Source organism: Setaria italica, chromosome III (assembly GCF_000263155.2).
Source record: "Setaria italica strain Yugu1 chromosome III, Setaria_italica_v2.0, whole genome shotgun sequence".
Classification (NCBI taxonomy): Eukaryota; Viridiplantae; Streptophyta; class Magnoliopsida; order Poales; family Poaceae; genus Setaria; species Setaria italica.
The window spans coordinates 2,416,212-2,437,780 of NC_028452.1; the positions used below are offsets into that span (position 1 = coordinate 2,416,212).

The window sequence follows — 21,569 nt, forward strand, 5'->3', positions numbered from 1 at the left end:
AAAAGTGCCTTACAATCACTGCCTTCAAGAGCCCGTTAAAGACGAGACTGATCCTAACTAAGGACAATCTTGCAAAGAGAAGATGGCATAAAGTACCTTTATAGAAATGCACAACATAATCAATTAAATTTACAACTAAAGCATCTAGAGAAGGAGAGGGAGTTATCATATTTTAGCTATCTACACCATCAGAGATATCAAGGAATGGTACAGAAGTAAAAATGTGCATAGAACCTTTAACGGACAATCTGCCACTCCCACTTTGGGTTGAATTTTCTTATTATTCGATATGGCGCATCAAACTATGCTTAAAATTAACACATATAAATTGCTCTCTTAAAAGAAGATACTACTTTCTTTATTTCGAAAAAACTTACCTCAGCATTTGGAGCATATTCTTCTCCGCCTAACCACTCATCCACATGTTGATGCCTTGAGCAAATTAGATCCGCAGTCGTTAAAATGGTTCCAGTGCCCTCACTCCACTCCATCAAAATTCCCGAGCATTGTTTTAGTAACACACCATCTGCATACGCCGTGTGTTAGGAAATGACAACAAACTCTGTATATAGTGCAACTAAATACAAGAATCCCATGTACCGATATATGCAGAGAGCCCCAAAACGAACTTTGAGGCTGTAAGGATTGTATCTGCTGCACTTTCTTGAATAGGATTTGAATCAAAATAAGTCTCATCGTCCAATGTCGGAAGCTTGGGTAGTTGAGCTACACATACATGCACAAGAAAAGAAAAAAAACAAAGTGAAAAAAAAGGATGATGTTTATCTAAACACCAGTTGTTGTTCTTTGGTCCTAGACAGTACACAGAGGAAACGGTGGACTGAAATTAGAACCTATTTTCTTGGAGTATTTTTGTTCCGCCTTTTCGTAGGCTTCGGATAACACTGGGTCCGGGGAAAGGGATGGTTCGCTGAGTTCCTCTCCGTTGGAATCATACTCCACCATGTACGGCCGGCAGATGGGAGAGTTGGGTACAAAGGCACCTGCAGCAGCAACTGACTCCGTCACGGCCTCCACCTCTTCCTTTCCGGCGGCCGCTTCCCCTGCAGCCGCCGGTGTGGGCGGCATGCCACGAGGGTGTTGTGGAGAGGAGAGACGTCGCCTCTTGCTGGCCGCTGTGGCAGACGAAGCTTCCGCCGCCGTCGCCTCCTCCTCCTCCTCCTCCTCCTCCTCTGCGGGGGTTGTCCAAGCTCTGGCGGCCGCCATTGCGGGGACAGGGGGCTCGCCGTCCATGTGGGTGGCTAGTGGGATCTCAAGCGCGATCACTCCGATCCTCTGCCTCCGAGTGTATCACGCCGCCGTTCCGGACGTATCGGCTGGGATTGGGTTTAAAGCCGCGCGCATTGTAAACGCAATGCATTCAAACAGGACGATCGACAACGAGGAGCCTTCATGCACGCCACATTTTCCTGGCCTCTCCCTAATGTTTTCCTTTTTAACCAGCGACAGATTTCCAGTTCGGTTATATATATGTTATGTAATGCAAGGAGCAATTTGTGGCGGCATTTCAATTTTTTTTAACGCGCAATGCAAATGGTTTGAGCAACAACGCATTATTGCAACTCGATACGAAGTTGTTAGGACCGGATGGAACTTCATGTAAAACTTCGGGATAGCATTTTCTCTAATTCCTAGTATGGGTACAGGGAGGACTTTATCCTTTCTTTCTCCGAAAGAACAAAGCGAAAAATGAAAACAAGGGTGTCGAAGATGCAAAAAATGGCAATGGGCTTGGAAGGCACCGACTTTGAAGTTTGAACCCCACTTCCCATGCAACTTACATCAGGACTCCAGCAGCATTGTCAAGTGCCTTCTTTGCAATCTTGAATTTGCTAGCCAAGTCCTTCCCAGAGTCCTCAGCAATCACATGCCGCTTGATGAACAGCACAATGCCATCTCTCAATATCTCGAGCTCTGGAAGACCAGCGATACGGGTGAAGACATTCCACACCAGCGCATCGTCTTTCCGTAGTAAGGTCTCAAACAGCATTTGGAAATGGGTGATCCTCTCCGGAGTCATCTCCACTGGGTTTGACAGGTTGACAACCTTCAAAGTTGCGAGGGAGAGGGTGAAATTTGACAACATCTCTGCAACTAGTTTTGCAAGGTTCATGGTTCGGTTTGGCTCCATATTGTCTAGCTCCTTGAAATGATCCCAGATGCAGTACTGCAATAACACCAGAATAAACCAGAGAATGCATAATCAGAAAAAACAAAGCTATGTCACCACCTATGCTGAAAGAAAGCTACAAGAATTAAACACAAAGCCTAGAGGGTTCTATCCAAATCTGCATTTGTCCATATAGGCTACCAGTCTTGCAATGCTAATGTGGTATTCACATCAGTTACCAATATGAAATATTTGAAAAATGCCAAGTTTAGTTCACCAAGGTCTAGGCTTGTCATAGTAGAATGTTTGATTCATCCTACTGCAAAAATGTCTCATCTATAAGATTCTTTATTACGGAAAAGAATGGTCTAAAATATATTAAGGAAAATAAACGTACATAAGCTATTAGAAAGAGTAATTTCTGAGGCATTAACATAGGTAGCAAACATGGTAAAAATATGACAGTATACCTGCAAGCTGAACTTGTGATTTTTCTCATGGCTGCATAGCTTGGAAACAAGGACAGTGTAGTACTTATTGAACATCTTTTCTTGCAGACAACAGTCAACAATGACCCTTATAATTTCTCGATCCTGCATATCAACAAAGGAAAAGGGATAAATAATTAATATTGTGATATACATACAGAACAACTCATCTTCAAAAGCATTAATGCATGCCTGCTTCCCAGAAAGACCCAGCCTCAAGAGCTTCTCAAAAGCATCTACATAGTCTTCGGCACTCATTATAATACAAAAGATTGCTCTTCGTATGTCCGTGTTCATCCGCTGAGCTGCTGCAAGCTGAAGAAGCTTTTGTGTCTCCGCAACATCCTTGCTTATTACAGCAGCAACATCTTCAATATTACCTGCTGTGGATGGAACATCCCCAGACAACCACCATTGCCCTTTCTTATCAGGGTCCAAAAGCCTACTCCATGTTAGCCCTCGCAAGAGGACATCTTCTGCCTTAAGCTGTCAGTGTGTAGAAAAGGAAAAAAAATAAAGTGTTAACTGCATTGTGAAATCACAATTCATAACTGCAGATGACGGATAAGTTGTTCTGGTACAAACCTTTTGAAGCCACTTTTTTATTCGAGTATGGTTTGAGGAGTGTGAAGGATCATCTTTAGGCCTTTTCTTATTGTTCTTAATGTCACATATGGTATTGAGCATAAATTCCATCTGGGTGGTAAGTTTAAAACCAGTCAGTGAAATTTAAACCTAGCTGGAAAATAATGCTTCTTAAATAGGTGTATTGAGCAAGACAAATTACTCTTTTGCCGTGTCTTTCTGTTTCTCCGTCTTCTCGAACACCAGAGTGCAATTTCAACTGATTCGCAGAGTTCTGAATACCGAGGACAAAATCTTTCATAGCACCTGGATCATCACCCCGCAGCTTCATTCCGCAGCCTGTCCATCCAGATGAAAGCATATTCCCATCTTCACTCAGAAACAGAAAAGGAGGGTATGGCTATACAGGAATTGTTGTAATGGTTGATATAATGTCATACACTGTAGGATGGTCACTACTGTAGAGACATCCAGCTCTGTCAATCGCTTGCTCAGAGTTGATAGAAGATCATACACGAGATCACTGCAATATCAGACAACAGGATGCATCGGTGAATATTAGGATATTTTATCTTCAAGGGGTTTTACAGAAACACAGTACACTGTTCCATTCAAACCACAGACCTTGAGATGACACCAAATATACACAGATAGCAGAAGAGTAAGGTAAGATTTCTCAGAGATAGACCATCTTCTTTTGAGTACTCATCCTGTCACAACTCACAAGAGAGAGAAAAAGATCAGCTCATCTAACTAAAAGTCTAAAACTCCTTTGGTATCATCACATAAGAGAAACTGATTCAAGAATCCTGAAGGTAAGCAGATATACAGAATGCTAATACAGGGGTATTTGAGTAGCCAGAGAACTTAATAGGTCATGCTTATTCATAATCAGAATAGACATACCTCAAACGTCTTAGCAATGGACGCAAGGATCTTGGCGCTGAAGTCAATACCAACCAAGCAAGACATGCCTGCAACAAAGGCTGCAAAAACAGCAGCATACCTGCTCAAATGGCAAAAGTGTTACTAGGAGTAAACTGTAAACTATATCAAACTCCAACAGGATCCTTAGAACAGCACACGAAAATGGGTTTGTAGAACAAGATATTCATGCTTAATCAGTCTAAACAAAATATATATCTGATTAATAAGGAAGATCCTTAACTGTTCATTGCCACGAGGTCCTCGGGAACAGCTAGCCAAAACTTCATCACCAATTATCTGAGAGCCAACACTTCGTGGAACAGACTGTTGATAGATAAAACAACAAAACCGGGGGGAAAAGAGCCCCACAATTAAGCAATACCCAAAAAAATCTGTAAGACATACAGTAACATACACTTAGAAGAATCAAGAGATTAATTAGTCAAAGGACCATACTCGAAAAAGCGTGGCAATTTCCTGAGTAATAGACTCCACATTTGACTCTGAGAGTCTGTTCAGAAGTCCTGATGCACATCAAACATTAGGTCATACAAGGGAATATACTTGCAAAACCAAAAAAAAAAAAGTAAATGTGACGCATCAAGCAAATAAAAGATGGAATTTAGGCTCAAACCTCTTACTCTCCGACGCATCTGAGCAATCTCTTCTGATTCTGAATTGGAAGCAGCACGCAAACTTGGAGGTACATACTTCCCTTTTGATTCTGTGGGTGCAATCACATTAGCCTCTCCATCCTCAGATTCCAGAACTGCCCCATCATTCTCTTCATCCATGTCAACACCCCCGTCATCTGGATCTTCAACCTCTGTGTCATCCTTCTTCACCTTCTTCTTCTTCTTTACGTAATCAGGTTCCTCCATCTCCATGCCATCCTTCTTCACCTTCTTCTTTTTCTTTTTCTGTTTCCGTTCATTCTCTTCATCCCCGACATCCAGTTCCTCCGTCTCCATGTCATCCTCCTTCACCTTCTTCTTTTTCTTTTTCCGATCGATCTCTTCATACCCAACATTCAGTTCCTCTGTCTCCATGTCATCCTTTTCGACTTTCTTCTTTTTATTTTTCCCTTTTCTGTCCAGCTTAGTGTCATCTTCCACATTCCAATCATACGCATTTGCTTCATCATCCAACCCGAAGTCGCCACCAAACCCAAGGTCCGCAAAAAGTTCATCCATACCATCATCCGGACCTCCCAACTTTCCTTTCTTCACTTTGAGCTTTTTCGCAAGCCTCCTCTCCATCTCCAGATCCTCCTCCATGCTCACAGCTCCACCCATCTCCATCTCAAGATATTCCTGAAAGTTCGACTTGGGCTTGTGTTTACCCTCTACTTCCCTCTTCCTCTTTTTCTTCACAGCAGCAGGTTCTTTCTTTGGTTTCTTCTCCTCTGCTGGGCTTGGCTCTACTGCTGGCATTGCCAGCTTCTTCTTTTTGCCACCCTAACTCGATAAATTTTGCGCATCAGAATCAAGACAGTAAAGAAGGCCAAAACAAGTCATTTCACACTCTCTTCTCAGAAGCTTAGCAAGCTCACCTGGTGCTGAACCCAAGAGAGAAACCGCAGCTTCTGCTTCTCCGATCTCGCCTCTTTCCGTCTCTCTTTCCGAGATTTCTGCTCAGATTTCCCTGGAATGAGCACCAAGGGAAATCGTCCAATCATCAGTGATAATTCATCACAGAGCATGCTCAAATGCACAGAAAGAGGAATGTGCTATTTGAGACTCAGATAAAAACCTTACCTGCCATGATTACTCCAAGTGCTCCTGACGAGTAATCGATTGGGGCTGCAAATAGGGTAACAAGAGATTAATATTCCCTATCGGATTAATAGATTGGATCAGATATCACGGAAGAAAGAAGAAGACATCATTCTCTCAGGAAAAAGGGTTGCCACGACGGCTGTGTCGGTCAGGCTCCAGCCATTGGCGAGCCAGGATTCTACCAAGACTAGGGCCAAAACCGAAAGGAAATCAAACTACTGATACCGAGTCATGCTCAAGAAAAAGAAAAGTTATGGGCAAGTGGAAATTTGATAACATGCTTGAACTACTGAACAACATATACTAGTTAGATTAGTAATTGATTAAGACAAAATAATGAAGTAATATGAAAGTAGCTAACTGATTATTATTTGGGTCAGTAGAGGCTCCCTAAACCAATGTAATTAGCAGTACAAGTAACCGAGGGTGAGTGGGGATGTGCTGACTGCTTGCGCTGAGGCTGACTGGCTGAGAGCAGCACGTATGATGCTAAATCGGACTACAGGCATCAAATTAAGGGAATCGCACAGAGCAAGCAGCAACTGTAATCGTGAAGGAGTACGAATATAGCAGCAGTACCAGCGAGAGCGGCGCGGGGCGTCGGCGGGGTGCAGGCGCTCAGCAGGGTCACCGGACGGCGGGGGCCCGCATTGGCGCGCAAGACGGCCGCCGGCCGGCACTATTCCAGCGTTAGGGGCTGGGGCGGCGCGGGGTGCCTTGGCGTGCGTTGGGCGGAGAACGGAGTCGAGCCGGGGGTTCCTAGCGCCCAGCAGCGCTGGTAAAGCCTGGGCGGGCGGGTTTGTCTGGCGAGGAGCCGGACCTGAGAGCTGCAAGGCCCTAGGGTTTCGATTTGGCGGCCGATGCGACGGACTCACGATGCAGAAAGGGACGAGAGGCGTGGTGCATGAGAGGAGGGGGAAACCGGCGGTTGCTGTGGCGGCGGAGGGGACGGAGGGGTGTACTAACCTGGTGAACGCTGCCTCTCCGCCGCCGTCGCCTCTTAGGCACGTGCTCGCCAACGCCCCGCTTCCAACCCGGTGACCACGACGCCCCGGCGGCGGCGGCGTGCTCGGTTCGGCTCCTCGCCCAAGCGCAGCCGCCGCTGAGGGAGAACCGGAGAAGGGAGGGGAGAAACTCCTTTGAAGACACGAGGAGATGGGTTAACTGGGCCACTGGGCTTTTGATCAGAATTGTGGGATAACACCAACAGTAAGGATGCGGGCCTCAATTACGGATATCTTGGGCCGTGTTATGCACATTTTACGACCATTTATTACTTGCATGATGAATGATTGTATAGTTGTAGGTTTCTCTAAAAAAAAGGATTGCAGTTGTAGATCATCATGCCAGTTCATGACATCATCTAATAAACAGTTTAACATCGAAAAGCCCCTTCAGGTCATCATTGCTTGGTCACTTTCTTTTTTCACGAAGGGATTTTCTTAAGAAAAGCGTCACTCAAAGTTTGAGATATGTCCTTTTGCCACCCAAATGTTTCACGGTGGAATTTTTCGTTGCCAAAAGGAACGCAATTTTGGAAAGTTTATGCAGCAAGTGGCACTATAATGCATAATCGCAACATGATGGCGTCTCATTGTTAATGGTCATGTCTCTTACCACTGAAAAAAATAAATTAACTGAAAAACGCTGAATCCATGACTTCGACACAAGAGGACAGTTCGCGCACAACTTTTGATTGAAAAATTACTATTTTTGAATAATTATAAGTAGAAAACTGAACATTTTTTAAAAGGTTAAATGTATACCTGTCTAACTCCTTCACATTTCCCTTCTCTTTCTTTATAACATAGCAACACTTAGATTAATTCATCACTAAATTTCTCTACTAAGGGTCATGTTTTTAATAGTATAAATATAAATCTGAGAAAATAAGACATTTTTTTTTCACCGAGACCAAGTCGTGATTTACTCCCCCGTAATTCCTTTATTCCTCGGAGAGTATTTGGCAAACAAAATCTATTCATTTGGAATGGAATTCCACTATTTTTCTATTTCGTTTTGCGAATCCAAACGGTAAGTTTTGGCTAGCCAAACCAAGCGGAACACCCGTTTGTCATTCAAATAAAAAATGGCATAACATACCGTTGAGTGACCGAAATTCGAATCAGAAACCGAACGCGACTACGGATTATGGAAAACCTGGCGCGCCCTGATTCGCTTCCAAGACGGTCCCGCGAACCCACCCGAACCGGCCGGTTTTTTCCCTCGAAAAACTCGAACCGGCGAGCGCAAGGGACGCTCCACTGCTCCAGGGTTTGGGTTTTTTCCCCTTTCTGTTCCTATCCCCGCGCGCGCTCTCCGCTCCCCCAACTCCTCTTTTCCCGCCGCCACGATCCGCCACGCGCGCCGCACCGACGCCGCCCTCGCCGCCAGCGAACTCGCCCACAAACAAATCAGGCCCTTTTCCCCCACCGGGGTCCGGCGATAGGCACCGCCCTGCCCCTATCCCCCTTGCCCCGGGCTTCACTGTTTCCGGACGGGTTGTTTTGGTGTCAGTTTTGTTTTTTTGTTCCAATTTTTTTCTTTTCTCGCTCCGTCGATCTCGTTGTCGATTTGCGCGCCTGCGCGGTGGTTCCCTGTTAATCCAATATAATCTTGCCAATACATTGGCGGTTCGATTGGGTTCTTCCCCCTCGGCGCGCAAGATACAATCTTGCCGAGGTGTTGGCGCGGTTCTTCGTGCGAATATTCTGGGGGTTCGGTTGAATACGCATCTCCCGTATGAAGGCCGCCCCTTCCCCTGCTGCGATGGGCGGCACGGCCGGCAATGGCGGCGGCGGCGGCGGGGATACCCAAGTGCTGGACGGCGGGACGCCTCCGTTAGGTGAGCGCGCCTTGTTTGTTCATTGCTTCTTTTTGTTCGACCGGTTGGCGTCAAGGTGTTGATTTGGTTATTGGATGTGCCTTGCGGTTAGGTTCTCCGGCGAGCGACAGCGACAGCGATGCGACACAGAGCGGGGGCGATGATGGTGATCTGTATGACGAAACGCAGCCCGTGGACGAGGCTGAGACCCAGCTAGTAGATGGGGTGGATGAGGAGGAGGAGGAAGAGGAGGATGTGGCTGGCGATTGGGGCGAGACACAGTTGGTGGAGAGTGGCGAGGAGGATGATTGTGATGATGGTGACCAAGTGAAGACGCAGCTGGAGGTGGAAAATGGGGATGATGGTGGTGGCGCAGAGGATAATGCCGGTAATTGGACTAGGACCCAGTTGATTCAAGAATGTGAGGTGGATGGAGTGAACAATGGTGTTGGTGGCATGGTTGAGACCCAGTTGGTTGAGGATTCTGAGGAGGAAGAAGAGGAGGATGGAGTAAATGGCGGTGATGAACTGAGTGTCGATGAGTGGGGCAAGACCCAGTTGGTTGAAGACTCTGATGAAGAGATAGGTGATGATGAGTTGAGTGACAGAACTCAAGTACTGAGTGATGATGAGAGCTTGTCTGGTGATGAGAGGGATGCAAAGTCAGGAATGGATAAAATGGATGTGGAGTTGGGAATGGAAGGAAATATTGAGGGGTTAAATGGGGGGGTTGAGAAGCTTGGTGGCGATGAGAATTTGGTAGAATCTGATGCTTCAACAGATGAGGAGGGTGACACGGGTTCAGGTTAGTTACCAGCTACTTACTGTGCTATTATTCCTACCCTTGTCAGATAATATAACAATATGTATCTGTTCTAAGTGTAACAATTCATTAGGATCATTCTATAAAATGTACAAGGTAATTCTTACAGGAAGTGCCCTGTAGCTTTTATAGTTCTTACATTGAGAGATGCGTAAAGCTATCAAGTTGTCGAGCAGTCTCCAGACTGTTTGTTCTGTCTCTTATTTTAGAATCAGAACTTATCTGTCATGGTTTCGTCCGATAACAGAAGTATGTTTAGTTGGACACTGGACAATCACAATGTGTACTCTCTTATGTATGCATTAGAGGTACAGGTGCTTTGTTGAGATTTTATTACATTTTGGTCTCTGTTTTCCCTGATAGAGTGGTTGAGCTTTACATATTCACCGCGGGGGCAATTTTAGTTACCAATGCTTTATTTTTTACTCAAAGGCAAGTAAAGGGAAACAATATTCTCAAATGGCAAAAATGTTTTGGATCTCCAGTTTTAACATCATGAAGAATTGCACATGATTCTTATTTTATACTACACTTGTTTCTACAAAATGCTTTGCTTCCTAAACTTAATCTGGAATTTACTGTAACTTAAAATTATCCTAATGCCATCATTTGTCGACATCTAGGTCACATCCAGATGAAATTGCCTTCTGTTCGTGTTGCATCTGTACGGACATGTGGAATTTCTGAAGCTCGGGGCACAATGTCTGTGAATGGTATGCAGCAAGGGAAACAAAAGTTCTCATCCAGTGCAATACATCCCCTGCCAAAAATTTTAGATGAATCTACTTCGTTTAGCACCTCCTTTGGTGGGATTGATAATGACTCCCGTGGTTATGTACAGAACCATGATAAAGATGGAACTAAGAGCAGAGACAAGTGTTCAACAGCAAAAAAGCTTTTTGCTGACACGACAGCTGAGGATGGTGAAAGCAACATCAGATGTCTTGCTGGATTAAGCTATATTGGATCACAGGAGCCTGGTGATCTGTCACAGGCAAATGCTTTTGATGTTGTGGATAAGTTGATTTCAATTAATGGTGGATTATCATCTCAAGAAACAACCCCAAACAAATTGGAAATGGCAAAGCCACGTGTTTCAACTAAGAGAGGGACTTTAATGTTGGCTGAGAAGGTTGACATTGGTAGAAGTTCCAATGGGAAGGCAGAAATATTTGAGTGGGTGGATAGCCGTGAAGATGATGGAGGAGGTGATTTTTTCAGTAAAAACAAAGACATATTGTTGCAGAAACCAGCTGGCAGAGGAAAACAAAGGAGCCATTCTACCAGGGCAAAGATGTCCTCAAAAAATTCACCCGGAGAAAATAAAATAGGGGAATCCAAGAACAAAAGAAGTCTCAAACTACCTGGGAGGTCTGAAACTCTTCCTTTGTCAGATTCAAGACTACTCAAAAGTGATGTGAAGAGTAAGCGGGCTTCTGGAAACAGGACTAAGAAAAACCTTTTCAAGGACCTGGATGATCTATCTAATGGCAAACCTTTGGAAGAAGAACAGGAAAAGGCTGATGTAGCTTTGCATGATGTTGGTCCAGATACTCAAATGGCTGTTGAAGCTATGGAAGCACTGGTACAATGTTCACCCGCTAAAGGTCAACCTCTGTCGGATAGAGATACTAGAGCTGAGAAGTCTAGAATAGCTAAAAGTCATTCAAAGAATGATTCTCCTCAAAAGAGAACTAGCAGCATCCAAGGTGTCACAACACATTCCAAAAGAAGAAAAGTAACTGCGTCCAACACCAACCCTCAGAAAGAAAAGATGCAAGAAAATTCAGAACGTATAGTGAAAATAAAACATAAGCAGACGAAGTCTGTACCATTGAAGAGCAAAGTTTCAAAGAAATTTATCGATGAAAACAAGTACTGTGGTACACCTGTTGCTCACCGCACTAGGCATTGTGGTAGGAATGACCCTTCTGAATTTACCGACTTATGTTCTAATAAGCAGTTGAAGAGAGGCAAGAAATTGACAGGTGATGGCTCCACTGTTGGGGAAGTGCAAAAAAAACATATTAAGAATAATCCGGAGAAACCTTTGATTAGTGAGAAAACAACTGAATCTGGTTCGAGTCATTTTGAAAAAGAAAGTGCAGAACATACTTGTGCAAATGATGATCAGGATCTTCAGCAGTCTAGGAATGGTAGCACACAACGTACCGGTGTAAATAATGTTCAAAACCTTGTAGCTTGCCGAGTTGAGCCAACAACTGATGTTCCATGCAGAGGTTCCCCATCACACCCCAAACAGCGAAGAACACCTACAGCAATGGTGCGGTCAAAGCCTACCACTGCTGCAAAACATGAAATACCCACAGAAGTGGCAAGACCATCCAAGAAAAGGCGAATTTTTGTAAGAAGTGTTTCTGATTTACTAAAGTATGCAAAGAGGGAACCTTCCAATGGAAGATCAGCTTCTATCCTGTCCAGTATTATAGCTTCTCCTATACTTAATTCTTCTGTAAGAGATGATGGGAAAACTTCTGATCTCAGTAGCTCTGCACAGAGACTGAAGGAATCCTCCCATGTTGAGGATACAAGCAAATCACCAAAAAGCAATGCTCAAGTTCAGAATAGTGTCATCAGAACGCCTTCAAAAGTTGTTAAGGAGCTGTCACCCACTTTCAGTCCTGTGAATCCATCAACAGGCTCAAATAGAAGCTTGTCAAAGTCTTCTGTTGCAAGAGAATTACTGAAGCTAGATCCTGAAAGTGCGCTATCAAATCAGCAGAGAAATGATTCCAGAAGAAGGATGGATATGGCTACTGTTAGTATTTTATTCAGCCATCATTTGGATGATGATGTGATCAAGCGTCAGAAAAAGGTAAACTATACTTCTATTTACATTCTGATAGCAATCACTTTGAATGAGGTATATTCATGACGACCTATGTTGCAGATCTTGGCACGCTTGGGAGTTTGTGAAGCATTTTCCATGGCTGATGCAACACACTTTGTGGCAGATAGTTTTTTCCGCACAAGGAATATGTTAGAAGCAATAACTCTTGGCAAGCCAGTAGTTACATCAATGTGGCTCGAAAATTGTGGACAAGCAGGCTGTTTTATTGATGAGAGGAAGTACATTCTGAGGGATGCCAAAAAAGAAAAGGAGTTAGGTTTCAGCATGCCTATGTCACTGGCCTCAGCTGTCAAGCATCCTCTTCTGCTGGTACAGTGGATATTGTAATTCTATTTCATCTCTGCCTGTCCTAGATAAAAAAATTGTTTTTTTCACTGAAAAATCATTTGTGCAGGGAAAAAGAGTCTTTGTAACATCGAATGTGAAACCAAGTCAAGTAGTGGTGACTAGCTTGGTTAAAGCATCATCAGGACAGGTTAGCTATATTTTATTTCCCAAAATACTCTAAGCTTTTCTTCGTGTTTAAATTACATGTTGCTGTATGATTTGTAAGCTAATATCATTTTTGTAGGAAACAGTAGGGGGATCCTTACTGGTTAAAATATCAAAGTGCTTGGTTTGGTTCAATTTTGACTAATGCCTTTTCAACACCACCCAAAATGATTAATTCCATGTAATATGCAGACTGCTGGTTTTGTAAACTTTACCTATTTTCCTTCTTATAATGAAAAAGATACACAACTCTCCTGCCATCCTGCGTAGTCTTCGGGGGAAAAGAACCCTCCCATGTTTGCACTTTTCAAAGGGACAAATTTATGCAATCATCCATCCATGTGTGTGAAGTCTGAACCTAGTTGGGATGTGAAAGCTTGTATTATGCCCTTGGCAGACCTGTACGCTGTTCTCAAACGTGGCAAATTAAATAGGATTTTGCATAACTTTTGTTTTTGTTTTTACAGCCACTAGAGAGGGTAGGGCGATCTATAATGAAGGAAAACGATGTACCTGATGACCTACTGGTTATCTCATGTGAAGAAGACTACCAAACTTGCGCACCACTGCTCGAGAAAGGTAAGAACTACTTACACCATACTTTGCATAATATTTCCTTCTGAGAATCTGGCAGTCAGCTAACATACACGAGTACCAAATAGGTGCCATCATTTTCAGCACGGAGCTTCTACTAAACGGTATAGTCATTCAGAAGCTGGAGTACGAGAGGTGAGCGAACCTTAAGCTTTTTTCAACCATTGAACCAGGCATTCTCTCCATTACTGTTCCTCCGTGGATTAACATTCTTTCTCTGGTGATGTTTGCACAGGCACCGCCTCTTCACGGACCGAGTCAGGCAGACCCGCTCGTCGAGGTGGTTGAAGGACACAGTCCGTGACCGGTTTGTACATGTACCCAAGCGTCCCCGTGGCTAAGGAGAACATGGGTGGTGCAGATATTTTATTTTCAGCTAAATTATGCTCCTGCTTCACCAGTCTCCCCTACTCAAGACCAGTGTAAATATGTCAGGCCAAACAATGAATGCTTGCTCATCCCCTAGCCTCTCCAGCTCTAGACCACTGTAAATGTACCGCAAACGCATTTGCCCTGTGCAGAACGTGGAGTCTTGCTCATCTGTAAATTTGTAATGTTGGTGTTCATGTTTTGTAGCCTTCCTTTTTTTTCCCCTTGCGCTTCAGATCATGCGTTTACCTGGCGCTTATAACTGAAACTGCTATGAAAGTGTGTTAAAGGAGTGTTGTTTGATGAAATGTATACATTCGGCTGTACTCGCGTCTTGACTGGCGGTCGAAGTCCAATGCAGTGATGCAGGTGACAAATCTGTTGGCGACAAGCTGGGGAAACTAAATCAGGTGTAAAATCTTATCAGACAAACTTGGAAGTGGTTTCTCTTTTACCTGCAATCAAGCTAGGATGAGTATGCGTGTGCACTCTACTTAATGGATATGTGGCTGCTGGATGCAGATCGACATATGCCACCAGCAAGTCCCACATCATTAGAGCCTGTTTGATGAGGAGGGGTGCTGCAAGGGTGTGGTCGAGCAGGCAACAAATCTAAGCGTGTTCGGAAATTAGCGCAAGCGTGCTCTGCTGCTCTTGGACTATGCTATACTGCCATTAGTTAGTAGTGCTCTGCTCATGTATGCAACGACACAGGACGAACTAACAGACTTTCAGGCGCGTATCTCGCGTGAATGTGACCTTGTGCCCGTGAAATGCGGTCTTACCAGCGGAAGGAGAACACCTAGTCCTAAGCAGGGACACCAGTCAAGCGTGCGTACTGTCTCGGAATGTCATTTCGGATATCTGTTCGTGGTGAATGAGTAGGAATTTCTGAAACTTAGCTCAACCAAAACCATTGCCAACACCTTGTTTAAATTTTGACCATCGTTAAGCAGGATGGGATGCACAGTCAGCAGCTAGTTAGTGGCATCGACATCCACACTCAATTTCACCGATTACTGACAAGAACAGAAACTAACACAATAGCTCAGGCTACAAGATGACCAGATTCCCCCATACGGGAACAGGACGCGGTATATAAATAGCCACAAGAACAGTGAAAAGTGAAAACTACTGCTCAGCTCAAGGTTACACTGGACCCCAAGCACACATACCGCAGGTAACCGGACTTGTTACAGAGTTGGTGGAAAGATAAATGCTGCATGTAGTTCTGGAGCAACTGAAAGAGGTAGTTCTGGAGCAAAGCCTTCGGAAGGCTTCAGAATCATTCATCAGCATACATGCCAAAGCCTGCAAATACAACAAAATCAACGTTAGAAACATTTACAGCCCTTTTTAAATGTAACGAAATAAAGCAACGGGATGCGTTGGTACTTACCCCACTGTGCCCAAGTTTGTCTAACCACATTCAGAGGAATAAAGTATGAGAAGCGCCCATCGCCACCACGTAGCACTCCAATACTATTGAAACATGCAATGCGTATTTGGAATATTCTAGAAGATTGTGAAGATGTCAAGAGGTTAATTTTACCATGTATAAGGATAAGGTTATGGCAAGCTAAGAAGATTCTAAAAAATAAGAGAGAATACATGATTCATAGTTGCCATGCTTCGTGGTGAAGTGTAGAATACTCTACAGCTAGATATTTTAGCATGGTAAAAATATAAGAAACTAGATAAGGATGAGGAGGGTTCCAGAATTAGGATATTTTGTATGGAAGAGTTTGAAGTTGCCACATGGCAACATCACAATGATCATGAGCATCTATAAATAGAGGTGCTCCTCTCCCTCCTAGCCATACTATGACATAAAAGTTTCAAGTAGGAGATTGCAAGGTAGCCATGTAGTATAGTGGTGTCATGGTAGGATAGCTACAAAAAGAGCATGCAAGTGAGTCTTGTATCAAATTGAGTAGTGAATAAAGATTTAAGTTTCCTTGTAAAGAGTTGGTCTCCCACATTGATGTCAGTGGGAAGGCCTTCTCGAAATAGTGTGGGTAAGGGTCTACAAAAGAAGTGGTAGAGTACTACTTTGGTGCCACTTGTAGGAAGTCGGTGTCAAGTTCGGGACGCTGATTTCGAAACAAACACTATCGCCACATCCATCAAAACACGGAGCTCTTGAACTTCCAGGCTCTGATGTAATGTCAACTTCAGTCAATCTCATTGTGAAACCATAGGGATTGTCTCTAGATATATTAGGGATGGTTCCACCACGGTGTGAGATATGACCATGAACAGTAGTCCGATGTCAAGATAAAGGTCAAGATAACATAACAACATGCCTCAATGCCTTAGCAGATCTGCTGCTAAAAATCACCAATTTGTGAGGTTCATTGCAATAATGCATCATTCGACCTCTTGCCACCCGAAAGACAACATGAAGATACTTAGTTATCTGTTAGGAAAAAAAGATTGATCGCTAGGCACTAAGGGTGCGCACAACATTGCATAAAAGATTATCACAAAAGTCTGATACAATTGCTCAATTTCACCAGCAGCAATTGGTTTTTCCAAGGTGGAATGCAATCGATAAAATTTCCAGTGCTGATACAGAGAGAATCCTTAAGAGGGAGAAGGAAAGTCAAGAAAGTCACTATTCAACTGGTTCCATTATAAAAGATGCCAACGGGCACATTTGGATACTAACATGTGCCCACGTTATGGGTCCTGCTTTCAATGCTACTCATCCAATCACAGCTAAGCAAGTTGAACAACTCTTTGAAGCAAGGATTTTGTATGACCATCGTGAGCAAAGGTTCAAGATGAGGGAAGACTTGGCGAGAATCTACTGTAAAGCATGTGTGGCTCAAATAAGTTGTGCAAAGGATCTTATTCTTCTATCTGTACCGAGAGGACAGTTTGCAAACTACTGCAACCAAAGTAGTGGCATACTTTCTATTGCCCCAAATCCTCCAAGTCCGCTTCAAAGGGTTGCTATGCTGTTCTGGCCACCAAATCGGCATCGGACATCAGTAAGTGGGGAGGCATCGCACCCAGGGCGATTGATCAGCTCTGTGTCTGTTGGAAATCCTTTTGGCTACAGTATGAGGCTTGCCGAGGTGAACATCACATCAGAAAAGGGTTCCTCTGGTGCGCTGCTGTTGAATGGATATGGGGGAGTATGTGGCAGCTCTCCATGCTGGAGTCCCTGCTGGAGCTAGCGCCGAAAGCTGCAGCTCAAATAAATAAGCCCATAGTGCCTAAAGGGTTATATAGTTGAGGATTACATAAATGAGATGATGTCTCACTGGACAGGCTAAGAGTGAACCTCCGTCCATGATCTGCACGCAAGCATAGGTGTTAATGACAGCTATAAAGCTAATCCTAGGATAATTAAGTCTAAATGCCCACCTATACAAGGATTACTTGAATGCTAATCCTAGGATAATTAAGTCTAAATGCCCACCTATACAAGGATTACTTGAATGCTAAACCAACGGTGGATAGGTACTACCCCGACACCGCTCGCAAACCGTCGTCTTTTCACCAATTACCGACAAGAACAGAAACTAACATAATAGCTCAGGCTACAAGATGACTAGATTCCCCAATCTCTAAACGGGAACAGGACGCGGTATATAAATAGCTACAATATGTAATGTTGAGACAACTTAACAAATAATTTGCATAATATATTATCTTTTTATTAGGTTGTCTCGTAGTAATATTATGAGTTGCATGACAACCACGACTCATATAATGATGGGTAGTTGTCTCGTGATTTTAAAATCTAGCCTACGAGGTAACTGTTTCGCGAAACAACGATCTCTTACGTGCGTTCCAAGTAATCTAATTGGTGTTCGTCATCTTCTTCTCGAGAAATGACACCGTATATATTCATATCTTCTCGTGCGAGTTTTGGGTTCAGTTGGATGGGGTTAGGTTAGAGCCAAGGCAGAACGTAACGAGAGACGAGGGGCAACATTGTTTTGATATTCGTGCAACGCAGATGAACGGCAAACGATCGATACACATCCGACAAAGCATAAGAGACGCGGTCGTGTGCTGATTTCGCATGGTGACCGCCGGTGTGAGTTTGGGAAGACATCGAGAGTGGCAACGTCTGCTACGTACACGTACGTAATTGAGGGGGTTGTTGATACATCGGAAATGCATGATGGTTGGTTGGTTGATAGAGCAGGGGTTTCTTGTCGTTTTCTCGATTTTACACCGCCAATCGTAAGTCTTGGTGATCCGCTCTTGATCAGTACAGTCTTGTACGTACAGAAGGCGCCATTTCCGCACAAACATTATACCAGAACGGCTTACATCCCAAGGATTACTAGGAACGTTGTCGTCGACTGCTTCCTAGTTTTATCAAAAAAAAAACAATGAGTACGTGGCGCGTGACGTCCGGCGAGATATTTAGGAGGAGCTACTACCAAAGTTGAGTGTTGAACTTGGGAGTGCATCGTCCAGGCTCCGCAGTATGGTTCATTCTTCCCAACACAGCACCTTTGGGTATCTGGACGCATCGTTCGCTTCACTTGCTCACCTTTCTTCGGGGGATTCCTAGCACAGCACCTCTGTAGACAGAGTGAATGGACTGACATGATATAATAATGCTTGCAACATCAGAGTTCAACTAGTGCAGCATAAACAGTTTTCGACAGATTTTCTCTCCAGCCGAGCGAGGGCGATTAAGGAGATATTTGGGAACTAGAGCACCACTGCAACTTATAACGAAAACAACGAAGCACACCTCACTCTACCAATGCCTAGTATGGACTACATGCGCAAGTGAATAACTAATCGTTCCGAGTAAAACAGTAGCGAGAAAAAGCAAGACAGACGCGACCCCGTAAAACACACTCATAGCACTAGCGTGACAAACAATACCAAGTCACGTTAGAGCATTGCAAGCTGCAACCGTACGCAGTCAACAACAGCAAGGAAAAACTAAAAGTTTTACATATATCTTCCTTGCAACAATTCCTAGAGGTTTTGAACAAGTCATATGCAGGAAGTACTACGATACCTAACCCTAATATTTTATGAGTTGAGGTAGCTTTTTCCTAGAGAAGGAACAATCTACATTTGTCGATACGTTATGTTCTACAATCTTCTCCATTCAAGCAAACGACAAAACATTTACATAGTCATTGTCTTTGTTCTCCATGTTGCCCGAGATTGTCTCCTGGCAGTAAAAAAAAAGATCATTATTGCTGGGTCACAATAGACACATAAAGGGATAGAATGATAGATTACTAGCATAACAGTCCTTACATACTCAGAAAAAGGCCACCATTCAGTCATCGCAAACATGAACATCCCCTCTAACATGAAGTGCCTCCTTCCTCTGTATACAAAAACAATTCATTGCCAGCTACTGACGCATTTACAAAATAATACTATTCACATGATAAGCGCACACATTCCTTTCCAAAGTAGTTAGGTGCTGCACTCTATGCAGCTCTAACTAAATGATACAACTACAACAAACGTTTAATCCAAGCAAGTTGTGGTCAGCTAAAGATGACACTACCTCAAGGCTTTCCTAGAATACTTAGGTTTTTATTTCCTCCATTTCAGAAGTTTGTTGCCAAATTTAATATAAATTGATGAACTATGAAACAAGCATTAGAAAATGCTATTGCAGATCATCCCCTATATATTCTACTTATATCTGTTAAACATACAAACTGCCAGAAAATTTGCAGATCAACCACGCCATTGAATCTAGTTCAGTAAACACACATCCATCTAAGAGCTTAAAGCTTCAAACCAGCATATTTTGATTAACACTTTAAACCAGCCAAATTTGCTTAAATCTTCAAACCAGCAGTAGCAAAACTTAAAAACTATCCATCTAAGAGATCAAACTTGAGAAGTGCTAGATTGACAATTTGTTTTTGCAGTCACTTTGTTTCTTGATGGGATAATTAGCTTCAAAAAATTTATAAACTGTACAAGTATTTGTACCAAACTAATTTATTTGCACATCTTGCATCACTACAATTATTATTTTTACATAAAAATCATCATCAAAAAGAAAGAATTAAGCTGCAATTTAAAAGCATTGCTTATTCCTTGTAGATAAAAAATATTTGTTTAAGCTGTAAAAAACAGCTATTGACTTTAACATATTTGACCTGTCTTTATTTCATTTATTGATGTTTAGTAGCAGCTAAAAGCAAACAATGAAGTTAACTTACCTTCACACACATAATCATTAGACATTCCATCAAAGACAGGATATGTTCCTATAGAATAGAAACACCATTGTTAATGAAGGGAAACAAATAAGTACACCATTGTTAATGACAGGAAACAATTAAGTATCTGCAAGTAACATTTTCACACAACATGCAACTTCTGCAAATAAATGCTTGGCAAAGTCCTATAGTTGTATCAACCCCAACCACAAACGCAAATGCATAATCTGTAAACTTTAAAAATGCATACCCCTTGAAAACACTTCTCTGTCATCAGATACTTTTACTGCAAGCTTTTTAGTGCAACCCAAACCATTGTGTGTTTGAAATATACCAACCTGCAAGTTAAAATAATATATTTCTTAATAGCAATTATCAATATTTCAGTCTTAGGGAGATAAAAGAGACAGAGGGTTCCATGAAGCTCATTTTATGAAGATATTCATCAATCTACTTGGAACACTTAGAAACAGCAGAATTTTCGAAAGTAAAACACCACTTAATATAGTATGGAAGTAGTATGTGAAATCCTTGTTATTCACAAGGTAGAAGAGCAACATAAAAAATTCTGCAATATACTATAAAGTCTAAACCTTTTTAGTTTTCATTCATGTGATAACTGCCTAGTTTACCTTGAAAATATAAATTAATGTTATTCAGGCCTCTCTATGGTCTCCCCATTCAAAAAAGGTGTGTAAATACAGATAAACAAATAGGGACAAATTCTGAATGTTTTTAGTTTTTAATCATGCAGATACTCCTACTAGTCTTACAGTTGGATGTTTGAGCCTCTGTGTGACATCCTTGCTCAAAGAAATATTTTGTAACAAATAGCAGACTAAATCACAATTAAAACAAATGACTTGTTTTAACTAAACTTACTTCAACTTCCACATTGGAATCTATCTTGTTTCCTTTGTCCAAATGCTCCTCGCCTATTTTCAATAGGAGGTTCTCCAACTGACAACAGCAACAAGAATTGCAGATGCGTGAAACATAATTTCTATCCACGACCAAATAAACATCTTCATCAATATTTACAATTGCTAATATCTTCTCTTTTTTGTCCCTTTTATGTCTGCTTTATTAGTGGCTCGTGGTTATTCTTTCTGTTCACTTAAAGGGAACATAATAAATTGTTACTTCACCTACCTCAACTGTGGTAGAAATATACACTCCATTCCAACATTGAAGGATATCACCAGTCCTGATTCCTTGCCTCTCGGCACTTGACCCATCAGACACCTGTGGTTCACTTTGGCAATAAATTACTTTGATAATGTGCACCAGTAAAAAAACATTACAGCAAAGGGACATGTTCCACAGAATAAGAACTTGTACATCTTGAACAATCAAACCCTCATCAATGTTACACTTCCGAGAGATTGCCTCTATCTGAATAGGATCCAGAAATTTGATTGCTGAAAGTTTCATGCCAATATGCAGTCGAGGGATACAACTATACCAAATAAAAAATTATCAGATCTGAGAAGATATAAACATCAGA

The 21,569-nt window shown here is 42.6% G+C and overlaps 2 protein-coding genes and 1 long non-coding RNA gene across 3 annotated transcripts in view; 1 reads left to right on the forward strand and 2 right to left on the reverse strand.

Annotated features, from left to right (window-relative positions):
• LOC111256860 overlaps positions 1 to 726 on the reverse strand; it is a 1,825-nt gene extending 1,099 nt beyond the window's left edge. Inside the window, exons 1-2 of the long non-coding RNA XR_002677176.1 lie at positions 601 to 726; positions 378 to 526 (exon numbers count right to left, since the gene is read on the reverse strand). This is a non-coding gene — a long non-coding RNA (uncharacterized LOC111256860). The remainder of the gene's footprint in view (positions 1 to 377; positions 527 to 600) is intronic.
• An 832-nt stretch (positions 727 to 1,558) lies between these two features.
• LOC101752796 (nucleolar MIF4G domain-containing protein 1) lies at positions 1,559 to 7,034 on the reverse strand. The gene is made up of 14 exons (XM_004960238.4): positions 6,876 to 7,034; positions 5,889 to 5,933; positions 5,684 to 5,775; positions 4,766 to 5,588; positions 4,588 to 4,655; positions 4,373 to 4,455; positions 4,111 to 4,210; positions 3,829 to 3,914; positions 3,645 to 3,727; positions 3,407 to 3,543; positions 3,205 to 3,315; positions 2,812 to 3,105; positions 2,602 to 2,724; positions 1,559 to 2,188 (listed from the first exon to the last, which is right to left on the reverse strand). The coding sequence occupies exons 2-14, from the start codon at positions 5,893 to 5,895 to the stop codon at positions 1,799 to 1,801; spliced, it is 2,397 nt and encodes a 798-aa protein (XP_004960295.1). The 5' UTR covers positions 5,896 to 5,933; positions 6,876 to 7,034; the 3' UTR covers positions 1,559 to 1,798.
• A 1,191-nt stretch (positions 7,035 to 8,225) lies between these two features.
• On the forward strand, positions 8,226 to 14,197 carry LOC101753210. The gene is made up of 8 exons (XM_004960239.4): positions 8,226 to 8,754; positions 8,846 to 9,538; positions 10,180 to 12,392; positions 12,468 to 12,737; positions 12,823 to 12,903; positions 13,388 to 13,499; positions 13,583 to 13,649; positions 13,750 to 14,197. Exons 1-8 carry the CDS (start codon positions 8,652 to 8,654, stop codon positions 13,853 to 13,855), a joined length of 3,645 nt encoding a protein of 1,214 aa, XP_004960296.2. The 5' UTR covers positions 8,226 to 8,651; the 3' UTR covers positions 13,856 to 14,197.
• Positions 14,198 to 21,569: the final 7,372 nt, after the last annotated feature.